This window comes from Xiphophorus couchianus, chromosome 14, assembly GCF_001444195.1.
Source record: "Xiphophorus couchianus chromosome 14, X_couchianus-1.0, whole genome shotgun sequence".
Classification (NCBI taxonomy): Eukaryota; Metazoa; Chordata; class Actinopteri; order Cyprinodontiformes; family Poeciliidae; genus Xiphophorus; species Xiphophorus couchianus.
Genome location: NC_040241.1, coordinates 4995620 through 5020696, shown reverse-complemented (window position 1 = coordinate 5020696; position 25077 = coordinate 4995620). Strand labels below are relative to the sequence as shown.

Genomic DNA, 25077 nt, shown 5'->3' with positions numbered 1-25077 from the left:
TTCGCATCATCACAACAACTCGCACCGGAAAGATTTATTTTTGAGATTTGACAGCACCACGCCACCACCTCCCGGCCAATCAGCCGTCACAGCCGGATGGACGGCGACAATCCATTCACTCTACTTCCTTTCCCGAAATTAAACTCTGACTTTTCTAAATTCTTTTTCTTTTTTTATTGCGACACATTTTATAGTTGAAAAAGCTATCAATATGCAGCCTAAAGGCTCCCTTGTCTTGCTTGGTTTTATCCAAAAAAAAAAAATCACTGACCTTTAAAAGTTTGTTTTTTTCCCTTGCTGCATTCCAAACTAAATCCACAATTATTCTAAAATATCATTGAATTAGAATCTCTAACAAAATCAGCTTATTTATTTATTTTTTTCAAAATAAACTTTTTTTTTTTGGTGTCAGGAATGACCTTGATAACAGTTATTAAGGGAATAAAATGAATGTCAGTTTGTTAGCAGTGCTAATTACAGAGCAGTAATAGTTTGGTGGCTTTTAAACCTAGTGAAGTAAGATTACGCTTTGCTTTTCTGGAACTCTGCTAAATGATTATCGTGAAACTAACGGAATGAATTAGATTTGAACTGAACCTGACGGCTTTTTATTTCTGGATCGGTGGGATGGAATTAAAGCCGAGATGCCAGGAGCTCAGATCGTCTCGCCTCATTTGGGTTTCAGCGCCGATTTGCAGATGTTATTCCAAAATTAGAAACATCAAATAGTGATGCCCGAGTTGCTCTCGACATTCAAAATGGTGACGCAGAAACCTGAAATAAAGCAGCAAGCAGGACTTCGAAGTTTGGTTCTCCGGGTCTGTGCACTGTCCCGCCCCCATCGTTTCCGGCCAATGGGAGCTATGACTGACACCCAAAGGGCTTTGGCTGTAAACCGAACCACACCAAACAAGCAAACAACCAAAAAAAGTCCACTTTTGGTCCGGACCAACCAAGTGAACCAAAAGTCTTTCCTGGTGTGAATCAGTTGCATTTTCTGTTGGCCAACCGTCTTGGAAAAAGACCCTTAGACAATTTATCAAGACTGATCAGTGTGAACAACCTTCCAACTGCAACTATTGGAATGTCAAACCTGTTTTCTACTGTTCCAGGTCCACCTCAGGTTTCTGATTGCTCTTGGACAAACAAACCGGGAGAAGAAAAAACAAAAACAAAAAAGGTTGGCCATCAAAAGAAGAGATTGGAAGCCAAGCAGAAAAGGGACAATTATTACCTGTGATTTCACAGCCCAACAAACTCGGTGCCTGTGCCTATGCACGCATGTTGTGTGTGGGTGTGTGTGTGTGTGTGTGGTTAATCCATAACTCGGGTCAGGTCTTACAAGACAGAGCCAAACAGCTTTCTCTGATGGCCTCTGCATTTTTTTTTCATTCCCCGAGCTTTTCAATTATTCACAGCAGAAAAACAGCAAAACACTGCTCCCACTCCCCGCCCTCCTTACAGAAACACACACACACACACTTTCTCCTAATCTCCTTCCTTCAATATCTCTCCTCAGGCCCCCGTGTCACTGCCAACACCTTGCCCCATGTCGCTCTACCTAAAAGCTTTGCAAACTGTGACCTATCTGCTCACCCAAGTAAGAGGACACATGCGGAGAGAGGCGAGACGAGGCACAGGGAGCAACTAAGTGTGTGTTTTGACTAAACACACACTCTCACACACACCCCTCCGTATGCCGACACTCATGCATAAAGTGATTTATCCACCGCCTCCCATCCACACCTAATCAAATTTTATGTTTTGTTTTTTTTGTGTGTGTGTATGTGTGGGTGTGCGAGCGCATAGGTGCTTAAAGGCAAAAAGGATTGTGTGTGCGCAATTCAATCCCTCTCACCTTCTTTAAGGATCAGTGAGTGCTGCAGCCAAACCACAGGGACGTTGTATGTAGGGGAGCTGGAGTTGAACGAAGGCGACGAGGAGTCTCCTCTGACAGACCGTCAATTCAAGGGTCGATTCTAAACGCGGAAAACTACATGTAGCTTCCCCCCCCCCGGGCTCTGCATGTCATCAGCATAGGTCAATAGCACTCTGACTGGTGTTGCCTTAAAACAGCTCCCTGTGCCGCTCCGGCTGACAGCAGAGGTTCCCGTCCGACCTTGGGCCGAAGACAAAGTTGTTTACTGTCTTTGACCGCGGCAGTGACGTGACGCACGGGTGGATCGATGTGCGAGTAGGAATACTTTATGCAGCGTACCATTTGTCGGGTCGGTGCTGTGATTTATTTGAGGGGCAAGAGCTACGCTAACGCCCAACGCCGACGAGTTTGTGTAAGACGGTGGTGAGATTGATTTCTAAATGCAGGTGGGAATCCCCAGAGTAGAGGGTTTGGATATTTCTCTCTCGGTCTTCTGCACAAGCCTTGGCAAAAGAATAATTTTCCAATTTTTGGCCAATGGCCTTGCCCAACATCTGCGCACACTACAGAGAAAATCTCTAAATACAGAAATATATAACAAGTGTGAAATAGGTAGATTGTTTAAATGTGTGATAAATGGTAAATGGAGCTTTATCAAGTCCGGACACTAATACGCTTTACACCACATTCAGTCGTTCACTCATTCATGCACACATTCACACAACTGAGATGAGATAGATGGTACCCACAGCTGCCCTGGGGTCCTCTGACCACCACCAGCCGGCGAGGCGGGTGAAGTCTCACCACAATGACTGAGACAGACAAAGTGTGGATCTGAACTGCCAACCCACCGCTTCCATTTGTATTGATCAGGGTGCTTTGAGATTAAATACACACTGGATGCACAAGTATTCCATAAATACAAAGACAGTAAACTAAAAGCACTCCTACCCTCTACCACAGTACATCAATATTAGCTGCTTTCTTACTCCCAGGCTATCAAACACAAAGCATCTATTTATATATAATAGAAAAGTGTTTTTCCAACCTTAGTGTTGCAAAACATACAGCTGGCATGGTAACAGGGATCTTTCTAAAGTTCAGAATGTAACAACCACATGACTGTATATTCCAGTGGGGGGCCGGCATCCTGCATGTTTCAGTTCTCTCTCTGGTTTAATACATCTGGGTCAAATGATGGCTCGTTAGAAGGCCTAAGAAGAACATTGTCATGCTGAGGAGGTTGTTACTACCTCCAGGGAGAGAACTGAAACATGCAGGATGCCAGCCGTCGAGGACCGACTTTGGGCACCCCTGGTCTATTCCAATAATCCTTAAAGAGTTGCTAAGATGTCTTTAATGATGAAGGAGAAAAAGAAATTTGACTTTGTGCATATGCCTAGTAAGATTCCACTACAATTAGTGTGTGTACTAACAAGGAAACCTAATAGGAAACGAGTAGTCATCCCTGAGGAACACCAGAAGTAACCGAGGCAACTCATGGATTGACACAAGAGCTTAGAGTTACATCAGCTTTGCTGCTCTTTACCTTCGGCAGGGCATACTTGGGAAACCTCATCTGGATGAACTCATTGCGCCGATAGGACACATAGTGCTTGGTGCGGTTACCTGTTGTGACCTATTGAGACGAAAAGAGAAAAAGACACTAAATGCAAGCCTCAGTTCATAACATTGCTAAATATTTTGCATAAATGTGACATTTAGTTACAGAGACATTATATCTGATAACATAGGACTTTCTTAATTTACTTTCTTTTAAAGATAGACTTTAAAAAACTCGGTATTCTGTAGAGGTGCTCCGTAAAGCTTACTAATAGTAAGTTCCATTAAATGGAAACTTACTTTAAGATTGAAAACGTAAAAACTTGACAAAGAAAAGAGACAATTTGGATATAAAAACACATAAATGTACGTTTAGGCTGAAGTTTAAAGTCATTTTTTGTCTTTGGAAATAAAAAAGAAGAAGATAGTGAGCATCAGCCCTTGTGCAACTCACTGGTCAAGCAGGAGTCACTATTTCTCATTAGTGGCTCACACATGTTGTGAGGTCAATTCAAAGAAACTGCCTCACATTGCAGAGATTTCCACAAAATGCGAGTCGCGCTGCCCTCCAGCTGAACCCGACTTCACCAACACAGCTGCAGAGGAATCTTCATAAAAGCCTGAGATCGACGGCACACTGAAGCCGAACATCGGAAATCTAACACGAGAGGTTCGCCTACCACTGCACTTTTTGTACATCGCCGGTCATCTTCTTTTATTTTTTTTTAGCTAATAGTAAATCTTTTAAAATCCTTTCTGAATCTGATGGATAATTAATTGCTTTTGAAAGCATCTGCAGAGGGGGAATTTATTTCCGTTTCTTTCCACTCTTGTTTGAGCAAATCTGAATTTTTGTCAGCTCGTTCAGGAGTTGAGCTGAGAGGCGTCGGCTTTGATTGACAAGGGCAGGCGAGCATGGGAATGTGTTTAAATGCTAACAAGCGATTTGACAAAAAAAAAGAAAAGAAAAAGTGATGAAACCGACCGACTTTTTAAAACAGAATCGGCTAAAGAAAAGAGATACTAACTGAATTTCTGAAGAGAAGTGGAACAATTAAGTGTAACTAGACTTAATTCTCGGCTTCTGAGAGGATATTTGTGTTTTACTCGTCTATATCTTAGCAGAAGTAGATTAATAGTATTTTCTCTTGCTGTATTTGATTCTGTTATATAACAGCAAGCCACGACAGTAAGATTATGAAAACCTATGCTTTCATATTGTCCTGTGTACTGTAAAAACTGTCCTAGTTTTTTACAGTACACTGGCACAGTAAAATGCACTTATTTTATCTCATAAACTCCACTCTTTATAATAAGGTTTTGTTTTGTTTTTTTACACAGAACATACATTTATGAGTCTCCAATGTTTAACTTGTAATTATAAATTGTTCTGTTTTGAAGCTTTTCAGCATCGATTTAATTCATACCTGAAAATTGACTTTTATGATAGTTTTAAGTCAATTTTTTTGAACTTTCGTTTCTGAGAGAAAGGATTATAAATATAATAGTGTGGAAAGTTTTGAGGGTTAAGTAAATGACTTGGTTTCTTTTCTTTAATCTATTCTTTAAGGTAAAACATTTTTATTCATATGTGTTTCCATAATATAAGAATAAAGTGTTCAGTCTAAGAACAAACAAAAATTCACATAATGTAGTTCAGGGCCTTCTTTAAAGTTACTTCTTAAGAGTATAACACAATGTACATAATTCATATGATGTTTCGCACGTGCCTATGAATATTTGTGATCGGCATTTAATACTAAAAGGCTGTTCTGTGAGTTACATTCATATTGTGTTGTAACTAAAACAGATGTTAGCTGTGATGCAACTTTTTGTTTTTTTACTTAATCAAATAAAATAATCTGGAGGCTAATTAAGCGTCTTGGGCTCCTTTGTTGCTCCGGTTTTTCTGTTCATTAAGGCAAGTAATTGTTAATTATATGGCACTATTGTATACACAATCACAAAGCAAAAAATGTAACACAACGAGGTTAGGCTAGAAGTAATAAAAATAACTCAACAAACAGAAAAGCAACATTAAAAACCTCCAGAATTTAATTAACTCTGTGTAAAAAGAAAAATCTCCAGTAAGTTTTAAAAAATCAAACGGCATCATGAAAGGAGTAAAGAGGTAAACTAAGGAAATCACAGAGTTCTTGCTTGTTGATCTTAATCAATGCGGCATAATTACACGATTGTTCTTAGACATAAGGAGCTTGTTTCTTCAAAGCGCTGAAGGTCACAGCGAGAGATGCAAAATGGATTGTATATTGACCTTGTAACCAGATATAATCAAGTTCTTTTTCATGAAAAATATGAAATAGGGGCCCTGCTAACAGTTTAGAGTAATGACTGAGGAATACCAAGTCAAAACTACACATGTTTACAAGGAAACAAGCAGCTTTCATGGTTTTTATTTACTATAGTTTCTATATTGGAACTTCACAGGTCCCAATACTGCACCTGGATGAACCCGGCGCATCAGGTCTGCTAAGTCAAATGTAAACAGATTTGCGGGAATGCTTCACTTTCCTTCCAGACCGGTAAGATGTAAGCATTTTAAAACTGTTGCAGACCATCAAGTAAAGTTATTAAGTTTATCATTCATAACCCTGTGGTCAAATTTATCCAATGTTGATTAAAAATCTAACAGAATTCAGGCACCATGCTTCCCAGAGTTTGGTTACTTGACATACCTTTTTTTTTTAACCAGGATAAAAACTGAAGAAGGCTCAAAACAACAAATACAACACACAAAAAAGTACACCGGTTGATAGGGGGGAAAAAACAGCTACATGTCATTGAATCGGCCTCAAAAACGTTAGTTTGGATGTAGAAGCACCGACTGTGGAACACCTCCTACTAAAACCTGATTGGAATTTCTTTACTAAATCAGATGTGATTCAGTTGTGGAGCTTGTATCGTTAAAATGTCCATAAAAATCAAAAGTATTCCAAAGGAAGTAGCAGAGGACGTGCAACACTTACTAAAATATGGTGTTCTGATGCTACATTTTGCACCGAAACAAAATATAGCATTGCTTTCTTTTGACTACATTTTTAAATCTGTTCAGAATTATTATTTTTCTTTAGGAGAATTTAAAGGACACATTTAATAACTTGTTTTCTCAGCTCCCAAGTGTCAGTGAGCTCCGTTTTACCTGCACGTATCCATTAATATGGTGGCGGTGGGTGAGTGATACTGGAAGAACTGGGTGAATTCCTGAAGAATAACTATACATGACCATTCACACGTATTCATCCACATACGACGCGACACACACACAAACCCAACAGTATATGACTAATTCATCTCATTACAAGGACTCCGCTCTGCCGTGCCACATGTATATCTTCCTGTTATCGCATGCAAATGGGATTCACTTATCGGACTTTGCATGCTTTAGTATACTGTACTGCATGGCAAGTCTATTACAGAGGAAATTAATTCAGCACACAATCCCAGAATAGCGATTCTTTTTCGATTTTATGCACACCGCAGTGCATAAAGAGTTATCTGACCAGGAAGAATTTATCTAGAGAAAAACTGTCTGAAAGTTAAAGGCTTAACTCTGAAGGCAAACACAGTTACTAGTAAAATAAATACACGCCTTGTTCGATGCGTCGCATCAGCATTTAGGAGGTGCTTTTTTAAAAAGATGTTATTTGAAACAAAGATGCCTACATTCATATTAGTTTCTTAGTAAAATCAACACAGGCAATGCTGCTATAACTGAGAGAAAATAAAATCTTACCAAGTGTTTTAGCTCTAGTTTCCAGTGCAAATATCTTGGTACGCTTAAAATAAGACCCAACTATCTTACGAGTAACTTTTTAGCAAGAAGTACAAGCTTTTTTTTTACGTCAACAATTCCTTAATATTGATGACAAAGCTACTAGATCCCCTGGGTAAATATTTCACTTATAAAATGAAAAACATGTCTTGTTATAGACCAATCCTGCAGTGGTCATAATTACCTTTACAAATATGTAGTCGTCTTGCACCAGCAGCGAATTGTGATCAATTCTACCCAGAAACTGGGCGGTCAGCATTTTGTCCGAACAGTTCTGGATGAGGCAGGTGACGTAGAGGTGGCCTGCGGAGAGACACGAAGGAACAGGGAGGAAACATTGGTTACCATTTAAAAATAAAAACAACTCTCTGTCCTTTCTATGTCTATTTTGAATATTTAGCCAACCATTATTATTATTATTATTATTATTATTATTATTATTATTATTATTGGGTATTCCATAGCGATTAAGACTTTCCGATTCACTGTTCACTGTATTTGTGGATTCAGCAATTTGCTGATTCTTCTGTGAAACAAAAATCCAAATTATTCATGGAAACTTCCATGAATAATTGTTATTCTTAAAAATCCACTCTGGATTTTAATACTTTTTTGTATTAATGAAAAAATTGCATTGGCTGGCATTTTCAGCGCATCCAATCGAAAAGCGCCACTCGTTTATCTTACAGTCGATTGGCTGTACTCCCAAGAAAGACAGAAAATGTTTGCCTTTGTGCTAAGGCAGTTTCCACTGAGCGCATTAACGCATATTAAGGTGTGTTTGGTGTTTAACTATTAAAATAGGCAGTTATAAGAATTTTAAAGGGGGTATTTGCACATTTTTGATATTTAAAACATAAAACAAACTCTAGATGCCCCACAAGTAGCCATTTAAGTGATGTAAAAAAAGCAAAACAAAGATGAAGGAATAGTAGTAAAACTTCATCTTTCACTGTAAACCTGCCACATGAAAAGCAGAGGAGGCTGCACACAGCGGGACGCAAAAATGAAAGTGTGTTAGTGTTGGAAAAGACAAGAAATTGAGACATCTCTTTTGTCCAAACACCATAAGATCTGACAGCTTCTCCATGGAAATCTGGCGTCCAAATGGCCGGGGCGGGGGAGCTGATCCTCACAGACAGACACAGCGAGGTTAGCACCTGTTGCAGAGCTCACCCACTGCTGAATTTCAATCCAGCAGATGCATCAGCAATATCAACACATTATCCTACACAGAGGCTGCAGCAAGCTGGTAGCAGAGAAAAAAATTATAATAACACACACACACAAAAACAGCACACTATCCCATTCTAAGTCTTCATGCACCCACACAGGTGTGAGGTTTGGAGTACATGTAAAATGTAACATTTCAATGGAACGGATGAGTCTGGATTTCCAGCCTCTGCAGTGGGAGGAAGCTTTTAACACATTCAGCCACTGATAGGAGTCTTTTTATATCAAAGTTACAAACATTCTTGTAACTTTATGTTGTCAGTTTTAAATTGTTGGTCTCACATGTAATTTCTGTACATATGTAAGCCAAATTGAATTTGCTTCGGGGTGATGAACCTTTCTTTAAGCTGCCTCCAGGTGTTCATGAGTCAGATGTGTGTTTTCATACATGACTCCTATATTGCAGAACCATAGACTTTGTGCCAAACAGACTTTGTGTAGCTCCCCCTGCTGTCCACATTGAAACACAGCACTAAGAACGAAAATGAGATGTTTAAAATGGCTTTCCAGAGTGGATTTTTAAGAACAACCCTTCCTGGAGTAATTTTTGTAAACTTAATCTCCAGAGATTGTGAAAAAAATTATTACATAGAAGAAGAGGTGGTTTTGGTAGTTGAGTAACTTTGGAAAAAAAAAAAAAAAGTAGTTTTACTCCATCATACTTTTACCTTTATTGAGTAATATTGCTACGAATTATCACATCTCTTACTTGAGAAAGTAAAAGTGAAACATATATTAACCAAAAATCCATCAGAGACAAACAAACGTTATTTTCGATTTGCTGAGTGAGCAGCATATACTGTTTTGCATTTGACAATAAGTGAATATATGCAGGGGGGGACAAACGGTAGATTACAGACTAGTTAGCTTGGTTTTACTCTATTTTTGGAGATAATCTATCTCAGATAGGACATTATTTTTTACTAAAATGAGTTTTTTTCTGTTACGATATTATTGTGCATAAAATATTATAACGTCATCAAAATGTGCTGAATGTTAATTATCTTTCTTTGGGAAATTCTTCTCAATCTGACTCGTATGGGCTCTTTGCACCTCAGCTTCCGCGTTCGGGGAAAAGCGGCTCAATCGTTTCCGATCTATTGAAAAAGTCTCTATACACTGGGTGTTTGCAGGGCTTGTCCAAGGTAATAATTAATGATGTACATGGATCAGAAGCCCCGACAATAAGCTGGAGAAAGGTTTTAACATGTTCGCCTCTTTATACACAGATACGAAGGTGAGTTTTACTTTCTTTAAACTTTGTGGCTAACATTAGCTTTAGCTTATGCTAGACATTTTTCTTGTAAAAATGTGCTATTTAAGTATCTAAACATTTTTCATCATTCATTAACGGACAATGTTTTTACCTTATGTTCAAGTATATTACGTGGGTTTATTGTCGTTAGTGTCAGAGACCAAGTAACGGGGATTTTACGGTTCAGGCTTTTTGCTTCTGAAGCCTGAGGAACAACAAGCCCAGAGCTTAACAGTAGAGCAGCTCTGGTGTCTGAGTTCTAGTTCAGCTGACTGTTCAGGTTCAGTTGTTGCTTTTAGAAAAATATGGCCGTATTCCTTAAGATCTCCGTGTTATTTCGCTTTATTAGTTTTGCATGTTTCTTGTGAAGCAGGACGGTGTTTACAGCGGTTTGTACAGGCGGATCAGTAGCTCGGTTGTCTGGCTCTGGTCTGCTCTCTCGTTCCCATAAACTCTCTTTCAGGCTGAATACAGAAGTGTTTCCATGGAAATAACACAGGAGGCTCCTTTACCTTCTTCTTTAGGCTGAAGAAGCTGATCCAGAGTGAAGTGAAGGCTGTAAACTTTGCTGTGCGGCGTTAGCTTTAACTGGTAGCGACAAATATTTACAAGCCACCGTCTTCTTAATTCAGGATCGTTTGGAAATCCATGAAAACTTAAAAGCCCATTATATTAGGAAGACAGCAATGTTCATAGTATTGTTTTATTTGCGTCTGAAATAAGACTTTGTCTTTTCTAGCTGTCATGGTAACTCAAAGCGGAAAAAAGAGAGCCGCATTTGCGCATGCGGTTGTGACGTCAGTGCAGCAGGTGCAAAGAGCCCGTTGGCAAAGATTTTGTCACTCACAAAATGGCGGATATCTCACGGATATCTTGATAGCTTTCATGTCTCGTTACCAAGACATGAAAGCCAAGGCAGCGTCCACTCTTCTATGGTTTACGGTTTCACTGCTACTTGACATATAAGCTGAACAAGTTAATAACACGCTAAACAGCGTAAAAGAAAACACAACCTGCATTCTTTTTGGAAGAATTTTTAGCCGCGAAATAGCTAGCCTCGCAATAATGTAGCAATTCAGAATCATTGCTACATGATGTTAGTACTTAATGTCAGCATTATCTCCACCTGCTGGTGGATTGTAGGTATTACAACGTCTTTCTTGGTACGGTTTCAAACAGCCTTTTTTCTGGAAGTTTCTCTTTGGTCCTCCGACCTCCTCCTTTAAGGGAATGTATACTTTAACGGTGACATCTTATATTGTGTGACAGCATTGTTTCTCAGAGGAATAAAAGGAGAAGAAAGGACAATCAGAGTAATGACATTAGCTCCGGGATGAAAAAAGTCTACATTGCATCACCTAGTCAGCCCTCTTTATTGGCACTGTACCCTGCCCTCCCCCACCAACGCCCCCCTGAGACACTGGAGAGGTGTCCGCTGTAACAAATGGAGTGGCTAATTTATTGAAAAGCCCAGACATTTAATCAAAGCAGCATATGGCGAGGAACTCATTAAAAAACTATTACGGCGGGCTAAGTGTTCATTTCCGGCTAGTGGCTTGTGCACTTCCTCATGCCTTTTTTAGCTGTCCTTTCACATCTGCAAGCGCGCATATTTGTTCTTCCCCAAAGCAACTGAGGTATTATCCCTAGGAAAACTGCAAGACGACAAGTAAACAGGATTTTAGATTTTTTTTTGGTCTAATAAACTGGTTGTTTGAATATTTAGACTTGAGGGAAATGTGTGTTTGTGTAGGCATCTCTGTATCAGTCGATGTTTCCAGGCCTGTATGTATCTACACATGCTTCCCTGCACATCTGTCTCCCTAATGACACACACATACACACACACACACACGGTTATTCTCCCTGTGAGCCCCCGTTGCACACATGGCTCATCCATCAATCAATCGGCGCGGATCTTTTCTGGAGTCCCGTACCCTCTCGCCGGCCGGAGGCCCAGAGCAACGAGAGGCCGCCGTTCCTCGTCTCACATGGATCCCCTCGACTCTGCGTCCTTCGCTGTCACTCGCCGTTTAACCTCGGCGGCGCCGCGTGTGACGAGGGGTGGACTGAACAGAATGGTTTTGCACGCCTGGTTGCCCCGGCCCCGCTTTGACTCGGCTTCTATCTGGGCACCGAAAAAGAGAGAGGCAGGAGGAGCATGTGGCGCCGCCCGTAGCCCCAGGAAGCGCTCCCATGCCTGGGCACCCGGCCCGCACAGACGTCCCTTTCCTCTTCTCACTCGCCGAAGACAGGCGGTCCCTGTTCAGGCCGACAGATTTCACAGCACTCTCCTCAAGAGGTTCGGCTTTTTTTTTCTTTTTTTATTCTACAGGGCAGTTTCATGAAGAAACAGTAAGCGGTATTCATTTAAAAAAAAGGTTTTTCACGCCCTTTGACCGTCATTCACAATGAACCCTCACTTATAGCTGGAGGGTTATTTAAGTAATGTATAAACACAAGTGGACATTTACAATCTTTACAATGCCTCCCACATCCATTCACCAACTCACTAAGTACAACATTTATGATCACTTATCGTTTCTAGTAGCTGTACTGAACAATTGACTTGGTGGTTGGAGGAGAGAATAACTCACCACAGTTTTGGGAACTGAGAACATCCACAGGGATTAAAAAAAAAGTAAACTAAGGTAATGAATCCAAGGTAGTTGGTACTATTCACATCATACCAACTGTATGCTGGCGTGTCTGCAAACTTTATTTTTTGGGTCTAAGTGTGAAGAAATGAAGCAAACACTTTTTCGTATAGATTTTGTATGAATTAGTTTTATTGTGTGCATTTCGGTAAAACCTTCATTTTGTGGAGGAATTGATCTCTGAGGAGGTACGTTTGAGCCCCTTGTACTCTGCTGCCTTTCTTTTGAGATGCTATTTTGTCCAAGAAAAAAATGTTCTCACCTACCTGATCAGTAGGATTTCCAAGGAGAAATATCAAAATGCCCACGCCGTGGGAGAAATTTAAGACACCATTGTCATCGTCATGGCTACAAGGTTTTATACATACATAAGAAAAAAATAATTAAAAAAATCAGTGCAACTTATGTTTTTATTCACAGGGTTACGTTATTTCTTCTGGCACGTTTGTAATCTGTCGTATTGGGGCTTCTCAAAAATTTGTCCTTGATTCGTATTTGTCAATATTTTTTCAGAAATGTTTTTAAAGATTCTGCTTTTTTCCTCAACCAAACACACATTTTCCTCGCACACTAGAGCATCTGAAAGAGTTTGTTCTTGTCGTGGCGGCATAGACGGGACCTGAATGTTTAGACATTGAAAGGAGGAGAGTGTTTCCACTGCCAGTTGGTCTTTCATTGGAGAGGCAGAAACGCCCGATCAATAAGCTATAAAAGATCCACCATGTCTCACAAAAACATCGTAAGCAGTGATGTTTTTGTGTCCTCCAATCAACGGAGAGCGTTGTGTGACGCCAGAAGCTCCACCGTTATCTTACTATCCCTAAACTATTTCCCTGTGAAGCTACAACTGAAGGAATTGTGAGGCATGGTTTGGTTGCAAAAGCCGCTTTTACAATTAAACCCACAAAAAGGCGCACTGGAACACGTGAACCTGTGATGTACCACTAAGTGGAAATGACGCATTGGTTTCTTTGACATTGACACACTAATAAATAAAAGAATCATCACAGTACCTCCACTTGAATCTTGCATTTCCATGTGCACCAGATCAGGATCCAAATCCACACCAGACACAGACCTAAAAACACACAGAGGTTTTCCATTATTATGAAATGTTTCTGATCGTTTGGTTTGATAATAGATCTTCATTCAAATACTTTATGTACGCGCAGTAGTGCATCAGAGATTTATCAAAGTCAGATTTTTTCCAGACCGGTGAATACTGACGCAATACCAGGTCACATTAACTCCACTCTTTGGTGTGGAGGTTGTTATTGAAAGAAGCTAACAAAATGAATGATTTAGGTATAGCGATAGTTTAGCAGATCATGTGTAACTGGCTTTTAGAAATATAGCTATACTTTCTACACATCAGTTTTTCATTTAGGATGCTACAACAAAGAACCAAACTTTTGCTTATTAGTTCTTTTTGTTTTGTTTTTGGTCTGATTGTTTCAGGCATAAAAAGGAGCCACCTGCTACAAAACATCAACTTGTTCTCACCTTGGGGATTTTTTGATGAACTGCTAAAGAAGCAACTTGGATCTTAGCTGATTCGGCAAACATTAGCCGAGCTGTAGGTATAGCAGCAACGTAGCGCTGTTTTATACCTTTAGGTTTTCAACTTCTGTCTGTTATGGTAGATTTGGAATTGTTGGCAGTATTTTGGAAATCAGCGAGTTAAATACGTAGGGAAAACACACTGCTGTTTAGAGCTATCAATGCTAACCATGCAAATAGCATAAATCTAACATAAGACACTAAAGACAGGTTTGTTTTCGTATTTGTCTTAAAATAGTTAAAACCCTGTTCTATTGAAGGTTCTTATAAGTAATTCTTAATGACCCTGGCTAGCTTTATAGCTAGCTAGGAGAAGCTGATTCAAATGTAGCTAGCTAGACAGCTAGATAAGACATTAGTTATTACTGGAAAGAGAGAGGGGGGGGTTAATTATTTGTCTCAGCATAGCACAAAAAACAATAATAAAAATAAAAAGAATAAAAACACTCAACAATAAATAACAATGAGCTTGAATAAAGACATTTTAAAAATGTATAATCTCAGTAGAAAATATGGAATTAAAAGGACAATGTCATCCCAGCAGAATACATAAGAAATAAATAAACTGAGTCATAAATAAGGACATCAAAGCATGCTGGTGAACTGCCTTCAATCCCCACAAGGTGCCTGAGTAAATAAATAAAGCTTTAGTTTAAGGGAAAGTGCAAAATAGGAAGCTTCCATTTCATTCTGAAACACTCAGAGCTAAATACAGTTTTAGTGTGATTCTTTGCGCCCTTTGGTGATCTGTAAAATCAGCAGCACCTTTGATTAGAACTCTGTGATTTAATGGAAAGTTCAAACATTATTACTTTTCTTATATAGACAAATTAAGAGCAATTATTAACGTATAAGGGTGGATTGAAAGAAGAAAAACATCAGATCAAATGGGTCTTCACGAATAAATTGTATTTGATCTGTTATGTCTTTGCCTTAATCAGGGCTCATTTAATGCTGTGAAATAACACTGAGACATTAATTACAATCATTTTATGTTGAAACTGGGTATTTTTCAGATCAGCTGTAACTAAAGGGAACGATGCATCGCCTGACCAAAACACTCTCCAGTTTCCTGTCAATAATAAAAAACTTCTTTTTTTAAAAGAGCTTTTTCTTAAGCAGAAAATAAAACAGGCTTGTGTATTTTGTCAACATAATTTTCAGAAAGATTGGAAAAGTTGCAACCTTGGCAATTTGAGACTTCATTTTCTGCTGCTTTCTTGTCATTTTATCTTAAAAAGCATTGACAAATTAATTAAATCCTTCTGAAATGATTTTTAAAAAAAATATTTCTTTTAAAAGTGTTAATAACACTCCATTGAATTTTGGATACCACTACAGTTCTTTTATTTTTAACTTGAGAAGCAGACACATTCTCAGTTAATGGTCGACATGTGTGACGCGAATAATCTACCTGGGCTCCTACATTATTGTAAAATTACAAATCATTTATGTAAAGGTCTGATACTTAATCTTAAATTTATAGAAGGTGCTGTATTTTTATTGCATATGTTTGTGCCTTTTTATTAGGAGAATAAAGAGTTACTGACCAGAAGATTCTGTCCTTGGTCACCCTCTCTTGAAGTAAAGTCCACTTGCGGCCCAGATCGGTTGAAGCGAAAAGCTGGAGACAAGAACACAGTGAGACAGAAAAACCCAACACTTAGTGCGTTTAGCTTTAATCATGGCCACAACCTGTAGCTTATTACCAGATGGATCGCTCACAATGGAGGTTAAATTGATGGGATGGAATATGAAAAAAAAAAAATCACCCAATCAAGCTACAGAATTTCATGGTTCACCAAGTCAAGATTGAGCTCAGTTAATTATTAATCATAACAGGTGAGGACTGCAAAGTGCATGTGTGGTGTGTGCGTGTGTCTGTGTGTGTGTGTGTGTGTGTGTGCGTGTGTGTGTGTGTGTTTGAAACTTCTTGAACTACGCTCAGGACAGTGTGTTGGTAGTAATATGCAGGTTGGTTGAACCATTGATCGCAGCTATAATGAAATTCTATCGATTTTCAAACTGTCCTCAATATCTAAAAAAATATAATTAAAGTCAGAAAAGGATTTGAGCACAGACCTCTCTCTATCGCACGACTTTGACAAAGATTTACTACCATTTCATTAAACCTCACCTTTTTTCCCTACCCTCATTTCTCGTGTGTGATTTATCCCTTGTGAAATATGTCGTCACTAAAGGCCCTTCCTGTTAAAAATGTAACGCTCTGAGTATAAAAGCGCAAGAAGCCTGGACCCTTTTTTGTGGCATACTTAGACTTTATTTACCCATGTAAAATGTAAAGAGGACTCAGTAGGAAAGCATTGTGGAAAGAAAAAAGGGCTGCTTTCAATGGGAAGAAGCTATTTCACAGTCTAGGTAGCTGAAGTCTAGACTGAAGTGTTTGGTGTGATGGACCTTGTTTGGGACGTTTCCAGATGTTTCTGAGGCGAAATCAGAAATTTACCAAGTCTTAACTCCAGTAGGCAAGACTCAGTACACAAGGACTGAGCTTAATGAGTAAACTGCAGATTTATATGTTGTTTCGTGTCTCTGTTATCACTGCAGGTCGGGTGCTATGGCTAGTGACCAAAAGGACAAAATCCTTTCCTCCTAAGAGTTTAATCTTAACTCAAGAGTCCATGTTACAAAGCATCAGAGTGGAATCTGCCTCTGCCAAATCAAGCCGGTAAAGCGAAGCGGTTCAAGGAGCTGGTAAGGATGTCTTTGATAACTCTGAAGAAAAGGTCAGAGAGTCTTGCTGGTGAGTTGGAGGAACGTTGCTGTACGACGGGAAGCAGAAAGCGCCTGAAAGAAATCCATTAAGATTTTTACTTTTTTTTTTTTTTTTGCACTGAGACATTTAAATTCCACTTGCACCAACTTTTAAGTTGTGGTTTACGGTTTCTGTGGAGTGTAGCTTCTAACAATAACAAGCTGGACGATAAATTCTCCCAAAAGTTACTGTGATAAACGACAATATTGTAGTTTTGAGACCGCTTTGAAGTAATATATTGGTGATGGCGTTGTAACGCAAGTACAACCTCTCAAAGATCACTAAACTTTAACTTCTAATGAGCATTTCACATAGGAACTGGAAGACATTTTAAACATCAAAAATAAATAGAAAAATAAATAAATAAAACAACAAATGAAATGGACACTGAAGTTTCTGTAAACAGGACTGTCCTTCAAAATGAGGGCTAGTTTAGACCAATACACCAGACTGAAGACTGTGGTCATCCAGACTTAAGTAAAAAGGCCTAAAATGATTGTAACAAAACACTTTTTTCTTTGCATACCTTTAAATAAGTCAAATCTACATTGTGTGAAAATTGTACACACTATATGTATGATGATGAAGATTGGCGATCTGACTTTATACGTCAAGTTTTTACCCGTCAAAAAAATAATTTTAACTCCGGTTTCGCTTTATCCTCAATGAAGACACGACGACGATAATTCATTTCTTACGAACTTAGAACAATTGAATGCGATAAACTGTAAATGTCAGCCTGTGATATCACAAGGCACAACCAGCATGACACAAGGTCTCAATTATAGACGAGGGCAGAGCCTTTCACACAGACGGGTCTCTACTTGTGCGGCGCGGTCGTCGAGCGACAGCGATGCCTCCCGGCTACAAAGAGAACGGAACTAAAACAGCATCTGAAGGCATTTTCAGAGCCACGAAGTCGCATTATTATCTAGCTGTGGGCGCGCGTGTGTGTGTGTGTGTGTGTACATTCATTAGGCACCACCTAAGGATCCCTCCCTGCCCTACATCTGTCACTGTTAAATAGCCGGTTTTAAGGCTCCAACTGTAACTGACAATTTCCCTCTAATGAGAACGCCAGACTTTGAAGTTGCATGAGAACACAACGAATTGTCTCGCATTCGGAGACGCCCGGTACGCCTGAGTTACTTCCACGATAATTGTCGACTCAATACGTGCTGCTCACTTTCAGTTCGTCTCCCAAGGAAGCAGTTTATATAATCGGTCCAAATGTTAGAAAATTAACAGCGCGCCAGTCTGTCCGCTGCCCATATTTTCTTGTTCTAGCACCATTCCCGCCACGCTGTGAACAAGAACAGCCATGTCGCAAACGCTCAGCTGCCAAGTCCATGACAGAGATGCTAATAAGACGGATTTTCGAATCGGGGACAAACTTGGCGTGTTTGAAACGGGAAGTCTCAGAGTCCCTCGTCCCTCACCCGTCCGTCCTTGCAGTACGCCAGCAGCTTGTCTTCCTCCTTTGGGTGGAAGATGACGGACTCTGGTGTGAAGGCGACCGCCTGCCGTTGGAAGGAGGAGCCCTCGTCTGTGCTGATGAAGAGCATCTGGTCTCGTTCGTTGATGGACGAGCCCACCATGACCACCTGAAAGACCGAAGGCAAGGAGAGGTCAGAAGTCAAACGCCTGGAGAGCTAATGTTCTACAGTGGTGATGTTCAGATTGGGGGCCTCCAGAGGGCGCTGTGGGGGTGGTCTCAGAAAGTTGGGAAAACATTGCAAAACAGAAAAAAAATTAACCTTGTACATTTTTTTTTTTTTTTTACTTAAATGTTTTTTTAGCATCATTTATTTAGTTTATTGTTCAGTCTTTGTGAAATAAAATATAAGTTAAAATAATTTATTTAAATGTTCTTTTGCTACGCATAGACCAACAAATCGTTGTGTGTGTTCAAAAAAACAAACCAGTTGTCACCCACAGCCTTTCTCGGAAAAAAAGTCAGTTTTGGGAGTTGGAAGGCTGCGACAAGCATTGTAAAGAAAAACTGTAGCACCTGGTAATAAATTCACAATATCTTATCTGACAATGAGATTTCCCACCACGGAACTCACAGCCGTCAGTATGAGGCAGCACTTATGCTAAATGAATGTAGCAAGTATTGAACAGTGAATATAAAACATTCTAAAAGTTGATGTTTATTTACATATCCTGTAGCAGAGTTGTGCATATTCTCTCCCACACAAATGAATTGTGCAACTTCACGTTTACATTTACTCAGCCATTATATAAACCTCAAAAACTTTTTTTTTTAAGTCAACTTCAGAGATGGACGACCTTGCATTGATTATCTATTTAGAGTTTTATAGCTCACAAAGTGAAAGCACTAAACACGGGCCAGAGCAGGACCTGCCCAACCACCAATCACAGTTATGAGCCATTTAAAGCTACCAATAGCAGAAATCAATAGGAATTAATGAGCCAGGACCATTCATGCACAGCATAAGAGCAGCGGGACGCTGACCAATGAGAGTTTGTTGGTGTAAATTATGATCCAGACTTTCCATCCGCAACACCAGAGCATATTTAATTAAAAGTGTGTTTGCTGTCGGTGTCAGATGAAATAATGCAAAGCAGTAAAGGAAGTATGTTAACATAAAACAATTCGAAAGGTTTTAAATCAGTGAATATGATTGTTGTACGTGGATGGAACTCGATATGCCTTTACACTACAAGTCTCATTAACCCAGCAACATTCAGACACCAACAAGTAGATCAGATTGAACAATTGGCGTGCAAGATTATATCGACGTGCGGCACAAAAAGGAGGCATCCAATCACAAGACTTCTAAACTCCGAACTGAACCAGAGCTGCTTTTCTGCAAATAAGTAAGAACCGTAGACAAATTTAAGGGATAGGAACCTGGGAAGGGAAAGATTATGTCATCTGGTTGTCGTTTTGTCACATTTTGGATTAAATGTCATTAAGGCTACGAGTGTGAAAATGTAACATCTCTTAGCAACAACGTGCACAGTAAAAACCGAAAATCTATATTCACCAAACTAAAAAAAAAAAAAGACACAAACCTTTTTATCTGACCGCTGAAGTTGTATCAGCAAGTTCAGTTGGAATTAGCTAAATCATGACTTCGGAAACTTCTGAGTTAGTTGGAGGCAGACCTATGGATGTATTTTAAGACTAAACCTGGAACCCTGTGCTTTCTTGTTTGACCCAATGGGAAAGTCTGTAGAAATCAGCCAAGATATCAAGAAGAGAATTGTGCAGCTGCACAAGTCTGAATCACCCATGACAACTATTTACCGACGCTTGAAGGCACCACATTCTGTTCAAACAGTTGTACACAAGTATGGACATGATGCGATGTCCAGCCCTCAGACCGCACAGGAAGGAGGCAGGTTCTGTGTCTTAAATGTGCAGGTAGACACCAAGGTCTTTTACATCTTCACAAGCCGAAGACCTTGTGAAGATGCTGGAGAAACTGGTGAGACAGGATCATTATCCACAGGGAAACGCCTCTTACACTGACATGGGTTAAAAGGCCGTTCGGCAAGGAACAAGCCTCTACCTCAAAAGAATGAACAAAACACCAAATTGCAGTTCGCAAACACAGACCCTTATTTTCAGAGACATGTCCTGTGGTCTGATGAAACCAAAGTGGAACTGTTTGGGCATGATGACCATTGTTACATTTGGAGGAAAAACAGGGATCACTGTTGGAAACTATTCCAACAGTGACGTATGGGGGAGGCAGCGCCAAGAGGACCTGGTGCACTACATAAAGCAGATGGCATCATGATTTGTTTTAAGGACAACAAGTTCAATGTGCCAAATCACAAAGCTCTGATCTTAGTTGTAGGGAGATCTTGTGGGCAGATCTGAAAAGGCATCTGGAAACAAGGCGAACTACAAACCTGTCTTAGGTTCTGTCAGTCCTGTAAGGAGGAATGGACCACAACTTCAGCTAACTACTGTGAGAACACTGATGAAGGAAACCTAAAACATTTAATATACAGTCAAAGGCAATCCTACCAAATACTGAGGACATGTATGCAAACTTATGATTTTTAAGATAATAAAAAATCAACTGCTACATTTAATGGTCGCCTATCTGTGAATTAGAATAGAATAGAATAGAATAGAATATTGCCTAAAGTTGATTGTTTGAATTAGTGAAACTGTTGAAATCAATTATTACGAGGGTCTTTGGAATTGAAAACAAGAACAACCATTTTTTTGTCTTGGAACTTTATCCCTCCGGCTTTTTGGGTTGAGAGACTATATGAGATTTAATTATCAGTATGCTTTGCAATTTTTACCAAACAACTAAAACACTTGGACTACAGGAATCTGAAACTTGGGATCATTGTTAAAAATGGGAGCTTTGTTCAGAAAACAAAAAGAACTAAAATGGGTCTCCAAGAATCCTTTAATGTTATTTTCTTCCTAATAACATTCACTTATAAGCAAAGTAACTAAAGGCAGCCGTGTACTGCAATGTTTAAACATAAAAAAGCACATTGCCAAATATGAATTTGGAGTTAGCCCAGCATTTCCATCCCTTTTAATCATAAAGCAGACAGATTTATCAAAACTAATGTTGTGTTTATTTAATACTTTTAAAATGTTTTTTTCCCCCCTTCTTCTCCTTCTTTTCTGCTCTCCGTTAAGATAAAAGGTTCAACATCAAATAAGCTTCACACTTGCAATGCACTTAACTGTAGAGCTGCAGCCGCATGCTGGTTCTATATTATATTAGAGAAATTAAATAAATTTATATGCCTAGAGACACACGCAGTGACTAAGAGGACGCAAATTCTTTTTGGTATTCTCATCATGACTGCAATTAGGCAGCGTGTGAAGAACGTCTCACATCTTTCTGGCTGGAATGCTTAAGTGCTCTGTGTCTGTGTGTGGGGGTGTGTGTGTGCGTATGTGTGTGCATTTATTTATAGTACCTTGTGGGGACCATTTTCCTAACACATACTACGTTGTGGGGACCAACTGCTCCTTGTGGGGTCCAAAGCCTGGTCCCCACAAGGGGAAACACTGTTTTTGGGTCAGGGGTTAGATTTAGGACTAAGGTATGGATTGAGTAGGGCTGAAACGATTCCTCGAATGATTCCAGTACCTCGATTATTAAAATTCCTCGAGGAAAATGTATCTGCCTTGAAGCTTCGTTAAATTATGTTTTATTATGTCGCGCACCGTGTCCCACCCGGATCATTATTTGTGGCTAGCAGCGCTCTTACGCCTATGAGTTGTTGTGAAGTGCAAGCAGGACGGTGGTGAATCGTGCACCGTTTTGTCACGGTTTGGGGACAAATAAGGATTGTTGAATTTTTGTGGTGCGATGTTTGGAGTGCTAACTTACTTGGCTGTTGTTAACTTTCAGTTGAATAAAGTTCCACATCTGCGTTGAAGTTTTGGTTATTTACTCATAAAATTGACTATTTTCAAGTAGTTAGATGTTCACACTCATGCTCTTATTGAGTATGAACTCAATGGTGGGTGAAGACTGTTTACACTGAAGTTTTATTTGCTCTTCTCCCGTTCTCGCTCTTTCTTTCCCCAATAGTTTTATTAACAAAAGATATAGAAGAACAAAGTACAACACAGAGGGTAAAGATATAAACATAAATTCTATACTTTAGGAAATTATAAAACACGTAAATTAAGTCAAATTTAAATTGATGCTTGAAGGTTGTAGTCTTTCAAGGGCAGATATAATTTGAATTAAGTTAGCGCTTTAGCGTTAACCAGGGCTAATTATCATCTCGGTGTAGCACATTAACCTTAGCAGAACGGGTTATGATTAGTGCTTCAGGGTCAGAATTTAGTTGTGTTGCTAAACTCTTATGATAATTACTGTAAAAGAAAATGCATGCGACTAAATCTCACTCGCCCTCACATGGATTCTATTTCTACATAAACGCTGTTCCAAATTATTATGCAAGTGACATTTTCTCAGGTTTTCTTAAATGGTCAATGCAAATAATGGTCAGTATAATTTTCAAGTCATGAACTATTACAGTATAAATCAAATTTTCCTGAACAAAGCTCCCCATGAGAACAGTATTTTTTTCAAAAATAAAAAACTCAAAATGAACTTTTCCAAATTATTATGAACAGCAGATTTTCTAAACATTTTATGATTATAAAGAACTGCAAACGGTCATTCTTTGAATGTGCAGCATTAAGTGGTCACATGCACTAAGATCAAAAGCTGTTTCAATCAAAAACATCTTACAGACCGAGTTACATGTTAACATAGAACCTTCTTTGATATCACAGCACAATTCTTACATCCATTGAACTTGTGAGTTTCTGGAAAGTTTCTGCTTGTTTTCATATCTTGTTATACGGCACTATACTATCTGATGATTTTCATCAGCAGAGATTCTTTCTCTTTCCCATATGGCTTGAAACCTGTGGCCTGTTTAATAAAGTGGAACATCCTTCTTATGTAGATTTCCTTTAATTGAGCTCACCAGACAAACTAATCAACCAGCTCTCTGAAATTAATTATAGTGATTTAAAGAGCCTTGACACACAATACCATCTATAAATTTAATATCACAACAAAAATTGTAATCTTAATGACACTTAAATCCAATTTGCATAATAATTTGGAACATGGTGTAAAGTCAAAATTTGCTAAAATCAATGTCAGACTTTAGCAAATCTTTAAACCGTAAAACTGTTATTCTGACCTTCATTTTTCCTCGACTCTTACTTAAATATCAAACATTACTCGTGTAGAAACCTTTTATTGAAGGTTTGCACTTCATTAGATAAATCACACACATTGCATGTATAAAACAACAAAAACAACATAAAAGAAAAAACAAAACACTGTTGTCAGCTTATTTTGCTAATTTCTGTTCTGGACCTTGAGCAAAAGTATTTAACAAGTCCCACAGGTTTTCTAACCTGCTACTGTAGCAAGATTACATTTGGTGTGAGGTCATTTACGGGCTTGACATGCATGAATTAATGAGATTTAAATATGATTTCATTTATTTATTTTTTACAATTTTTACCCGAATATTTGACAAATTAGGTCAATTAAACGTAAAAAAGCTCTTGTTTGACTCAACCTGTGTGCTGAAAAATGTCTTTTTACTTTAGATCCATGCAGACTTTTAGAAATTTTTTTTCCTAATAAATAGCATTGTTGCAGGCAAAACAAATATTTCTGCAAATTTAAAATTTTCAATTTTTAAACCACTAATACATGATCAAAATACCTTCTATTTATAAATTAGCGAGCACAAGTGCCAGAAATGGTCTGTTTTAAGACAGTGCTTCATCTTTTTTTACAGTACTAGTCTCATTGTGCACACCAGTCTTTCAGAAGAAAGATGTGAGACATCTTTCAGAGGAAAGATATCTCACTGTGGTTTTTGCTTTAAGTCCCTGAAAAGCAGAAACATCCATCAGCTCAACCTGCCTCTGTCAGCATGTCCCTGTTTAAAGGACATCACTCAGTTTAACCTCTGGCAGATGGACATCCTCCAACACAAGCATCCTACTCCATCAGTGCGCACACACACCACCACACACAGATCAGACCATCGGGCATATGAACTGGCCATAAATTAGATGCATAAAACCCTGAAAACAATCAGACCTTTGAATCTGAGGGTGTTGGCGCCTAGAGAGGACGGTGCACAAATGTGCGCAGACCTTTGTCGATATTCTGCTACGGTAGAATAAACACATCATCCTCCTGCCACTTCCTGTCGTCTTCTTTGTCGTTTTCGTCAGTAGTAACATCTGGCTGTTGATCACGTGACTTACGTGACGCGAAGAGGGTGTTCCCATTGCAGTTTCGCGACATACAGTTATCTCAATACGGCCGAGAAGCTAGCACAACAACGTATCGAAAAAATGTGAATTTTTGTCAAAATTGCCCTGTCTCCATTTAGCAAATTTATTTTCGGAATTCCAATTTGTGCAATTTTATGGTTAACAGAAACACAACTGATCAACCAGGAATCTGTAAAGCATAGCATGACGAAGCGTTAGCACACTTTGTGAAGTTCGACATGGGCTCACTGAAATCTGCAAATGGGGATCAAGGTGAAGCTCTAGAGAAAGAAGTCTTTGGTAACGTTTTGGAATTTCAGGCCTAAAATGACTGAGTTGGTTAAGGTAAATCAGCCGTATTTTAAAAAGTACTTTTTCTGTCACACAGGCCAATCAAGACACTTTTCACTAGAGCCGCAGTCCTCCAGTAGCACTCAAAACCTCCTACACTCATGTTCAGATTGGTACAGGCAAATTGGGCGTAAGTGCCTTGCTCAGAGGCAAATATTGAAATGTGGCAGGAGAGGAAGCTGGAATCAAATCCACGACCTCCTGTTTGCAAGACGACTATGCTC

General features: G+C 39.1%; 1 protein-coding gene across 4 annotated transcripts in view; it reads right to left on the bottom strand.

The window, feature by feature from the left end:
* sorcs2 (sortilin-related VPS10 domain containing receptor 2) overlaps positions 1-25077 on the bottom strand; it is a 311820-nt gene that overhangs the window by 33892 nt on the left and 252851 nt on the right. For all 4 annotated transcript variants that reach the window (XM_028038669.1, XM_028038670.1, XM_028038671.1 and 1 more), the window contains exons 4-8: positions 18156-18320; positions 15491-15564; positions 13394-13458; positions 7420-7538; positions 3429-3518 (exon numbers count right to left, since the gene is read on the bottom strand). In XM_028038669.1, coding sequence (XP_027894470.1) covers positions 3429-3518; positions 7420-7538; positions 13394-13458; positions 15491-15564; positions 18156-18320 — 513 coding nt within the window. The remainder of the gene's footprint in view (positions 1-3428; positions 3519-7419; positions 7539-13393; positions 13459-15490; positions 15565-18155; positions 18321-25077) is intronic.